At 37.6% G+C, this 10,629-nt stretch overlaps 1 protein-coding gene across 5 annotated transcripts in view; it reads left to right on the forward strand.

Annotated features, from left to right (window-relative positions):
• Window positions 1-9,169, forward strand: part of PPP6R3 (protein phosphatase 6 regulatory subunit 3) — a 50,588-nt gene extending 41,419 nt beyond the window's left edge. For 4 of the 5 annotated variants that reach the window (XM_059849195.1, XM_059849198.1, XM_059849196.1 and 1 more), the window contains 5 exons: window positions 261-414; window positions 1,196-1,302; window positions 2,241-2,391; window positions 5,618-5,740; window positions 7,702-9,169. In XM_059849195.1, coding sequence (XP_059705178.1) covers window positions 261-414; window positions 1,196-1,302; window positions 2,241-2,391; window positions 5,618-5,740; window positions 7,702-7,753 — 587 coding nt within the window. In that variant the 3' untranslated portion in view covers window positions 7,754-9,169. Of the gene's footprint in view, window positions 1-260; window positions 415-1,195; window positions 1,303-2,240; window positions 2,392-4,652; window positions 4,714-5,617; window positions 5,741-7,701 lie in introns of those variants that run through there. The other variant, XM_059849199.1, reaches the window with a different exon arrangement.
• The last annotated feature ends 1,460 nt before the right edge of the window (window positions 9,170-10,629 follow it).

The raw sequence follows: 10,629 nt of genomic DNA on the forward strand, positions 1-10,629 counted from the left end.
TAAACTTTTTTTTTTTTTTTTAGCAGAGTACTCTGAATTAATGATCTTAAAATTCTGCCTTACTAGCAGAATTTTCCTTTTAGGGAATACATAAATTTTTTAACAGGATGTACGGGATTTTTTTGCATGTGCTTTCAAGTCTAGTTATGAATCTTGCTTCTCTTTATGAAATGTACATAGAGGGAATCAGTGTTAGGCATATGTGCACTTGTGTTCTCTATAGAAATTTGTTCCTAATGACCCTGGTGATGTTTTTTCAGCACCTAACTGGTCAGCGAACTTTGATGTACCCATGGAGACTGCACATGGTGCCAGTCTGGATTCTGTTGGCTCTGCTGTGTGGAGTACTGAAGCATCTGTGCCAGCTAAAGAAACTGGCTGGGCTTCCTTTTCTGACTTCACATCCTCTTTGAGGTAAGAATGTCAGTGATTCAGGGTGAGTTTGGTTTTCTTGGGGCAGTCAAGAATTAATTCCTTCTCATATTGGAAGATTTGCTTTTATACATTTGGCTTTCGACTTTCTGTCTGGGCATCAAAACAGCTCAGATATAAAAGGATGATTTTTTTTTTTCCCCCAGCATAAAATTGTGTTGTTTCATGATTGAAGCAGGTCAATTGATAATCATATTAAGGGCCTAGACAATAAAGACTTGAAGTTGCCAAATTACTGGATAGAAGATGCATTCTCTAAATGGTGACATGTTTTTCGAGTCGCCAAATCTTGTCATCTGAGTTCCTTTAAAATGAGGAACTTGTAGCTGTACTGTATATCAAATTAAATAGTGAAATTGCTTTTGTAGTGGTTCATGACTGCACTGGCAGTTTCAAGAGAGAACTATCAAATTGGAAAAATGGATTTAGCAAAAGAGTTAAAAACATTCGGAAACACTGCAAGGAGCTGGTGATTACCTGTATGCCTTAGTTACCAGGGACATGTCCGCTAGTCCTTGTAATGTAACAAAATCAAGTGAAAATAAGTTTACCATCTAACACCCTCAGCTCAGTTCTGGTGCATTTTGCATTACTAAACTTCTATTTAGCATGTCTTTCCAGCACTCTTAGAACAATCTTGCTTAATTCAGTTTCAGTATCGTTCTAAGCCTTATAGCTTTCATAGAGACCTAATACTGTCTTAAGAACACTTCATTTTGCTACTCAGAAATGTTTCTGAAGTTTTTTTTTATTCTATTTGAAGCTCAAAAGAGTCCTTAAGAAGTAATTCTCCTGTGGAAATGGAAACAAACACAGATCCAGGTGATCCCTTGAGTGCAAATGCAACTACTCTTACAACACAGCTAGAGAGTAAGTAAACTGCAGTGCATTTCCAAATGCAAATGGCTTGATCATAGGAGTTGCACATAAGAAAAATCTTATGGACTTGAAAATTTTAGGTTTAGACTCCTCTCTGGCTCTGCTGCTGTTCTGACAGTTACTAAAAGTGACTTTTCAAAGAATTTATAAACTATTTAAAATAGTTTCCAATTTAAGACAAGAGCCAGTGTTACTGATCCCTCTAAAAAGTTTGCACATCACGAACAGAAAAGCATTACAAAGAAACAAAGTTTGTAAGTTTGTTCTGTTAGAGTATCTTCTCACTTGTGTCAGCATTTAGCTTAGCAGATGCCCAAAAACAATGGTAGCTTCGAGTCTTGACCTGTGTGGCAATAAGCCAGTAGCCTCAATACATTCAAATTTCTCCTTCCTGCTCATTCCTTTCTAAAGCCACCGTCACTATGCATGCCCTAATGGTTTGTTCTATGTGTATGAACTGGTAAAAGGACAAAACTATTTTGATGAGCCTTTTTTTGTATCTGTTATTACCAGGGAGAGCAAGAAGTGCAGGTGAGAAGTCCAGACACACTGGACATCCCAAATATTTGTCACTACTCAGAAGCCTGAAGTCAAATTTGTGCTGTGTAGGCTTGTCATGAATTTGACTGTACAGAGGAATAATTGGTCGCCATAATCCTACTAAGGCCTTGTTTAGGCAAATCTGTTGCAGTAACCACTGTCAGTCAGAATTTAAAAATCTACAGACTGTGGCTTTTCCTTAAACCATCTGTAAGTAATACTCATGCTCTCTGCAGCACTTGTAGAAAGGTGACATTCTCTGTAAGGAAGAATTCAAGAAGTATGCAAAGCTGCAGAAGTACCGTTCTTGATATATTGGCTTATGTGCTTGCACATGAAATAGAAACATCACCAGCCATATGCTAAATTGCTTCTATTTCTACTTGCAGCCCCAGGAAGTGTTGCTATGGAGGCCAGCTCAGATGGAGAGGATGATGTGGAAAATGCAGACAAGGTAACCGAGACAGTCATGAATGGCAGCATGAAGGAGACACTGAGCCTAACTGTAGATGCTAAAACTGAAACCGCCGTTTTCAAAAGGTAAGAATGCCTATTTATTGTCTTCCCCCCATATAAATACAACACTGTTGATGGAACATTGTATCATTAAAAAGAGTTTAAGTGATAATTCCAGAGGCATACTAGAAACCTTTCAAAGTAAGTGTTTTGAAATTTGACTTCTAGGTAGTTAATATAACATGTGACTTTACTTACCAAGCCTTAGTTTCAGTGCAAGATTATTAGCAGAGGACTGACTCAGTTTTTGTGCCTGACACACATTATTGTGCATTTTTCATGTACAGTTCTTTTAACATTGCACATCAAAACTAAGCTTTAAAATTTTGCACAGAATTCTTAGATTTGGATTGGAATTTTATTTTTCTCATCTAGGAGGATAGAAGGCAGAAGTTGAAGGCCAGCCAGGCACTGCTTTTTAGTGTAGCTCATCAGTCACTTAGGGTGATCACTGTTGGTGGTATGCACAATGGTGTTAAATCTGTTCTGGACTACAGGTGGCACATGGAATTCTAGAATAACTGGAAGAACAACTTCTTAGTTTTGCTGTCTTCTGATACAAAGATTCAGGAATAAGTGTCTTACAACATGGTCAAATTGTATATTATATTAACACTGCAATCCTTTTATGAGAATAAAGCACATTTCAGTGTTGTCTGCTCCATCCTATCTACTAAGATATTGTGATCTCAGATTTAATGCTCAAGTGCTTTTTGTTTAGTATCAAATATTTATGTAGGGAAACAGAGGCTACAAACAGTATGACGTGCAAAAATTTTGCCTTTATTGAAGCTGACGTGTTCTGGCTCCACCCTGATGTTGACAAATTGGAACACACTGCTAGAGCATTTTGATATGCAGCCCTCTTCTCATTCTTCTAGAACAACTTTCTAGTATCTGGCCCTAATCTAGCTTTAAATGCTAAAAAGAAATTGTCAGTATGTCTTGGAAATCACTTAAAAAAACCAACCCCGAGTAGATTCCAGTATAAGAAACTTTCCCAGTGTTACACTGCCTGTTGTTTAAATTAATTTACTTCATTAGAAGTAGTAGGAAATAATTCCTGAACTATCCAAAATGAATAGACCTTGAAAACCAAACGGCTTTCCGCCACTCTTGATTCCGTCCTTTTGGTTATCTGAGTGACTTAACTTCTGATGGTTTTTCAGCACAGAGGAGGGAAAATTTGTGACTGCACAGTGCTTCTAAAGCAAATGGCATTGATACAGGAATGAACCACAGCACTTCAGAGAGGTGTTGGGACTCCATGCAGATCAATGTCACATGTCACGAAGCCGTCCATAGTGCATTGCTGATGTGTCTGCTCTCCAGTTTGTTGTCTTTTGCACAATGCTTTTACATGGTCTTCACTCTTAGATGTTCACAAATTTGGTTTAGTTATCCATGGTGTCTTTAAATTTCTCCTTAAATTAGTTTAGGTCACACACACTTTGAAGTCTTGTGATTTGTGATACTGGTGCAAAAACTTAACATGAGGGGGCAGCATCTGCTGACAGTTCCTGCCTCCCTTCATGGAATTACCTGCTAGAACTGTAGTTAAAAGGACTTAGAGGTGCAAAGGGAGGCAATATCATAGAATTGCCCCAGTCAGAAGGGACCTTGAAAGTTTATCTGGTGCAATCTTTTATGGGAAATGGAGCCCAGATGAGATTAGCAGGCACTCTGGCCTATTGTATGTCGAAAACTACTCGGATCTTGATTTGGAAGGGAAATATCAAAGGAACATAAAACAGGGGGGCTCAAAGATGAGGTCTTAAATGTAGAGACTGTTCTACTCTGATAGACATGTGCAGCTTCATAGTGAGTCAATGCTCAAGTGGCATTTTTTTAAACCAGCTTGCTAGGGAAAGGTCTAAAGGAAGGGAGAGTTCAAGTAGTGAGGGGAATCCTACTCTGGCCTGTTTGCCTTTCAAAGTGGATGCTTCCAGACTTCAGCTTTATCTAGGTTTCTGTGAATAGAAAATTGATGGTGTTGAAGTCAACATTGAGGGGATTTCTAAGTGGGGTAGTTAATTTGTGGAAAGATGCAAAGGACAAAAATGTGATTTCTGAACTTAGTTCTACGTGGAGAACAAATAGGAAGAATGCCAGCAGAGACTGCCTCTTTAAAAAATAGAAAAACCTGGGACATCACTTTCGATGGTGATGGTGACAAAGTATTTTATTTGGAAGGAATGCAAAGAGTATCAGGGCAAATGAGACGGGGAGATTAGATGGGGAAAACTTGATGAGAGATTGCAATGCAAAAGACAGTATTTTTGCAGGCTCTGCAGGATAGAAGGAGAAAAGAGAAGGATTCATTGAAATTTAAAGGATCCATGGAAAGGAGAACTGTGAGAATAGGAAGAAAACCAGCAGAGGAGATTGGCACTTCTTGAATAAATAGATTTGTTGCTACAGAGGTATAAGATTGATGTTTGTCTACTTCAGAGCTACTTTATATCTATCTCTTGCAGGTATATATGCTCAAATTTGTATTTTAGCTCGCTCATAATGGCGTGATTGAGGTGGAAGAGGGTGGAGTAGAGAGGCAGAAAAGTTTGGGTTTAGAGGCAAACCAGAAGATTGTTCACTAATGACTTTTGAGGCTGCCTGTTTACATGGTACTGTCTTACATAGTGTGAGTGTACAGCTTTTTCACTGAACTTTGTTTTTGTCTACAAGAGGAAGTTTGTGAAGTAGATTGGGTTGCAGTCTTTGTACCCCATAAAACATACATAGTATTCACTGTGGAATTACTAGGGAGTTTATTATGTAAGATAGTGATGAGCTAATGGTTTTGCTGGTATGTTTCATGGACAGATTTTATAAATGATGGTTTCTGAGGGAATCTTGAATTTCTTTTATACTTTCTTCCATTTTTGCATTCTTCTGGCTTCAGAGTGTTGAAATCCTATCGGTATGTATAGTAAAGGCTCGTGATTGTTACCACTTCAGGCATCACATACATTCCTTTTTTCCTTTCTGATCTTATTTGCAATCACTGTGTTTCCTGCCCTTTTATCCAGTCAAGTTTTAATGGATGTAAACACCAGTGCATCATTAGGTGTTTGTGGAGTCTAGAGCCATGTGCTTGATCTTCATATTGCAATCATAACTTAAAATCCATTTGCATGTGAAATACGGACCCGTCTCAGTTTTCTCCTGTTGCCTGAAATTCCCTATGAATGAACTTCAAAGTTAAATGCATTAAATAACGACTTGCTTTTGTTTTGTTTTGTTTTTTAAGTGAGGAAGGAAAATTGACTACCTCGCAGGATCCTTCTTGTAAATATGTAGTAGAAGAGAATACAGAGGTTGCCGAAGAGGTCCCTTCAGGTCTTCAGCCTACTAACAGCAGTCCAGATCAGAGGTAACTGTATTCAAGGATGCTTTCAATTCTCTAAATAGTAGTTTGTGTGCTTTTCTAACAGGATTGATCTAAAGAGATTGAGTTTAGCTCAGTCTAAAAATGTGCTTGCTTTTATTTTAATAAATTCTCACAAGTGGAATTTTCAATTGTTTCTAAGACTCTTGAATCATCAAAGGTCTATTTTTCTTGCAGGGAGTTGTAAATATCCCCATTCAGTTTTGTGACAATGTTACCAAGTTAGATTAGTGAATTGATGCACAGAACTCTACTGCGTGTTCTGATTGTACTCTAGATAGATTAAAGAGATGTAAGCATGTTTGACAAATTTGGATTCATAAACAAGTCTTAAAAACCAGAACCAGTATTTAACTAGCTCCTTTCTTCTAACTTCCTGCTCTGCATAAATCTCGAACTTGATCAAGAAGGGGATTCTAATCAGAAAAAACAACCCTGTAATTAAAGTGGGAAACCCAATAACTCTTTCACAGTGTCTCCTAGAGATGGTGTCTTTATCAAGACCACAATTTTTTTCATGTTGATAAGCATTATATTGTAGGGAAAAGCTCCTTGGGTGCTAGGTGATTATCTTTTGAGTAAAGGTGTTTGAACCAACAGAGGGTTCTCAGAGATAGCAGTTTGCTAGATTGCCTTTAGGTTGTGAGAAATCTCAAGGAACTCCTTTCACTGAATCCTGCTGGCTTTAGCAAAGCTCAGAACTTTCTCTAAAGGTGGCTGTTGCAGTAGATCCTCATAAGGATTAATACCAAGATAAACCTAATGGTGCTTTTGGGGCTCCATGTATATATGACTAGTGGAAGGAGTCCCCTAGGTAGGTCTCTGGCTGGTGGCTAGCAGGAGTAATCTCTGTGAGGAGCCCTGTTCTGTCATGGGCTTTTTTCCATTTAATAAGTGAGTGATGGTTGTGCAGACTGTCACACTTCCTGTCCATGCAGCATTTGTTTCTTACTTTCCAGATTTCTCTAAAAAGTGTTTGCTTTTGTCTAGTGCTGTCTGTCTTTTCTCTAATGTTTACATATGTTTTTTAAAAAGTGTTTTTAGAGCTTAGCAGCCAAAGACTTAGCTAGGGGGCTTCTGCTGGTCATGTGCATGTAGAGCACGGACCCCAGAGTGGCTTCTCTGTGATGTCCACCATCAGAGAACAGGAGTTACAGGTAACTTTCCTCATCTGTAGTTTCAAGCAGTATTTGCATTCTTTTAGAGAATCTTCAAATGTATTCCATAGACTTGCACTGAATGGAAATGGAGATTTTTTTTTTTGCCTCTGTTGCTTGCATATTTCTGATGTCCTCATGCATTGGTTTGATCTCTTTGTGCCAGTCCAGAGCAACTGAGTCCATGTTTACACTAAACTTTTATCTAGAAATGTATATACTGTCACTGTTTTTCACTCTCAAAGGTTTGCTCTCCATTTTCCTCCATACTTCATGAACGTTTCATCCTAATGGACTGCCATTCAAAGTATTTGTGAAAGGCTCTTTGTATATTAGATTAATAACTAAAGCAAATTTTTAAGATGCTGTTGTTTTTTCCTGTTGTGTCTTAGCTGCTGGCTTTCCAGTGCAACCCTAAATACTCCTGGTATCACATTTTGCCTCAGTAAGATTTGGATAAGTATCAGAAATGTGCTCTTTATTAGTAATTCTGAGATACCACGTCTCTGGAGATCACTTATTATATCAGTTAATGAAGACCACACATTCTTCAGTGGTGTGCTCAGTTAATTGAGTGCTATACCTAATTAGGAAATAAGGACTCCAGAAATGCTGGACTGCAGAAGATAATTGGGATGAGCATGTTACTAGCACATTTCCTTCCTTCACTTCACGGATTTTGCTACACAGGATCCAGGGTTCTTAGTTTTTGGTTTGGTTTTTATTGCACCTACTTGAATTTGCTTTGATTTTTTTTGTGTTCTTACGTCTCCTTTTTTGGCCTCTTAGGACTGATCAACACACCCATTTAGGAGAGGCATCTGTTAATGGCCCTGTATGATATGTGATGTCTACTGCCTTGGCTGAAGAGAAAGAACTGATGTCCAGGTGTTTGAGTGTTTCTTGAGGATATCATCTAGACCCTGTTGAAGCCAGTCACTGCTGCACTAATTTCGCAAGGAATCAGGACCAGCAACATTTATATTCTAGATTTTAAGACGTTGTACAGAAATTCATAAGTGTAAAAATATTGCACATTGAGAAATACCAATAATTTTTGCGTATGTTTATATTGTATTGTTCTAAATAACGGGGGCCTGTGAAATAAGATCCTGCTACCCATGTAATGATGACAGTAGTGTTACTATAGTTAAAATGGCTGTAAGAATAGTTTTATAAAAAAGTGAATACAAAAATCTAATGTATTTGAGACATAACTATTTGACGATTAGTGTGACCAAAGTATTTAGCAGTTTTCTTACATTTTTCACCTTGTAAAAAAGAAAAAGAAAATTCATGTTTTTTCTGAAACTGAAATGCCCTATAAATGTTATTTTGGTTGGTTTAGCTTAAGAAAGTGATTTAAATAAGAATTTTTTGGTGTTCAACATTTTACAACAGGTTTTTTAATTGGTAATTGTTTTCTGTATTGTTCTAAACAGATCAAAAAATGTAAGTCTATTGGTAGAGATTTTAAGTATTTATTGCAACAGCTTAGTTGACAAATTGATGTTACTGTAAAGCCATATGTTCTGTTAAGTCTAGTTTGCTTGAAACAATACCTTCCAGGTGAAACACTAGAATATTTGGAGTGCACATGGCTTGTTGTGTTTAAGTGGTTCACCTGCCTTTAAACAGTTCACCAAGATTTAGTTTAATACCAAGCATTATACAATGGAACATTTCAGAACAATCTGCGTATTTAAAACGCTGTAATCCTTTTAGACAAGTCAAGTAAAAGAAATGCTCATGCTGCTAATGTAATTACAGTACCTGCATTTTAAAAGTAAATAGTGTTTTTAATACAAATTTTGGCAGCAGAGCATGTTAATTGGTAATTTCACTGTACTGATCTGTGTGAGGCTTTCATTTGTATGTTCTGAACCAGTTTTTTCACAGCTGGTTTGTGTATATATATAGTGATTATGGAAACTAATTCTGTGTAATTTATAATTTTCTATGTCAATGTAAAATTCCAACAGCCTTCTCAAACAAACAGAAGCAATATACTGTATATTGCCACATTGTCTGGTGAAAGGGTTAAAATACTCCTGCACTTTTAGATGCAAAACCATTTTTGTTTCTGTAATAGTCATATTCATTTATTTTTTACATCATTTGTTTTCCTGACCAGTATTTAAAGCCAAAAGGATATTCTAAACAATGGCCAATGATTTATTTTAGAAGGCGTCCCAAACAACGTGCCTAAACATTACATTGCATACAGAAATAAAAAACCCACATGTATGTCGCTGCCCTTATTGCTTTCTCTTTTGCATTTTTGGCAAGGTTCAGTGCACTTGTCCTGGTAAGGTTTTGCCATGTGATCAGTTTTGTGAAAATGAAGGGGTAAAACCACGATATCATAGGTGGAATTGGTAACTATAGTTTCCCTTTTATTTGTGCTTTATAAATGATGGAATCCAGTCAGTTTCTAAGTTTTCTTTATCAGTTCAGAATTACTTTCAGATCAGCTTGACCAAGACCATTTTTTGTGTTAGCTTTAAGGTTGGCAGCTGTCCTCTTGTCACTTTGATCTGTCACCGAACAAGCAGCTTTGGAAACAAAACTGCTCATTTTGACACGTGAATTGGAGTCAAGTAGAAATTCCAAATACAGGCAAGCAGCAAGTTGGTTTGCATAAGTTTGGTGCTTGTAAGGAGAAAAACTTGTGTCCTTTCCAGTAGAACTATTTGCCCTTGCTATAAAGTTGACTCTTTAGCTCTGTAGCCATGAAAACTGGAGAACACAGTAGATTAAATTGAATCTGGGCCCTGTTGCCTTCAGTTCAGCAGTCTTGTACTTGTCCTTCTGTTCACAAACTGTCATATCAGTCCACTGTTCTGAGGAAATGTAGGGTGTGTTTTACCCACTCACTCTATTACTTGCGCAAGGAATCCAGAACTTGAAAGCATTGGAGGTGTGTTTGGGGAGGGGAGGGTCTATGGGTGGGTGTAAACACACCTCTTCAGCCATCCTTCATCAACACTGCTGCTGATCTGCTGCTCACATAGCCTTACAAAGGTTTGAACATACTGCAAGAATCCTGAATGGCTGTTAGCCAGCCTGTTTAATCAGTTTGGACTTGCACACAATGGAATTTGAGTCTTCTTTAAGAAAAGGTATTTTAATGCATTTGCAGCATGGACTGAAGTCTAATACCTTTGTACAGGTTTGAATTCCTACAGTGTTTTTAGCAGCAATTAGGATGAAATGAGCTTGCTTTGAAAGGCTTGTCCACTGCCACATTCCACAGTGCTCTTTGAAATGGCTAAAGGCTCAGTCACTTGAAACTGAGGAATAATGGTGTCGGTTGATGTCAATGGGCAGTGGATTTAACCCTTAGGATTTCTCTGGAAAAGGATTTTTACTCAAGCAAAAGTATGTTTCAAAATTGGCTAGACCAGTAATATCTGTAGTAGCTCATTGCCTCTTCCCATCTGGCAGAGTGCATGAATCATGCCTTCTTGACCAGTGAAATCATTATGTTTAAGTTTAAGCCCTGAATTAGTTTTATAGCAAGATTGTTCCATTTCAGTAAAAGCATAAGTCATCATCTTGACTAACGTTACTATAAATTCACTGGAAAGATAACAGGATAGTAGAAACAATCTCATTATGTCATTGTACCTGGACTCCCTTATGACCATGCTCTTGAGTGAAGTCTACATTTTTGCACCTATTAAACCTTGTATCTACCTCTTGAAAACAGTGACT

Source organism: Haemorhous mexicanus, chromosome 6 (genome assembly GCF_027477595.1).
Source record: "Haemorhous mexicanus isolate bHaeMex1 chromosome 6, bHaeMex1.pri, whole genome shotgun sequence".
Taxonomy (NCBI): Eukaryota; Metazoa; Chordata; class Aves; order Passeriformes; family Fringillidae; genus Haemorhous; species Haemorhous mexicanus.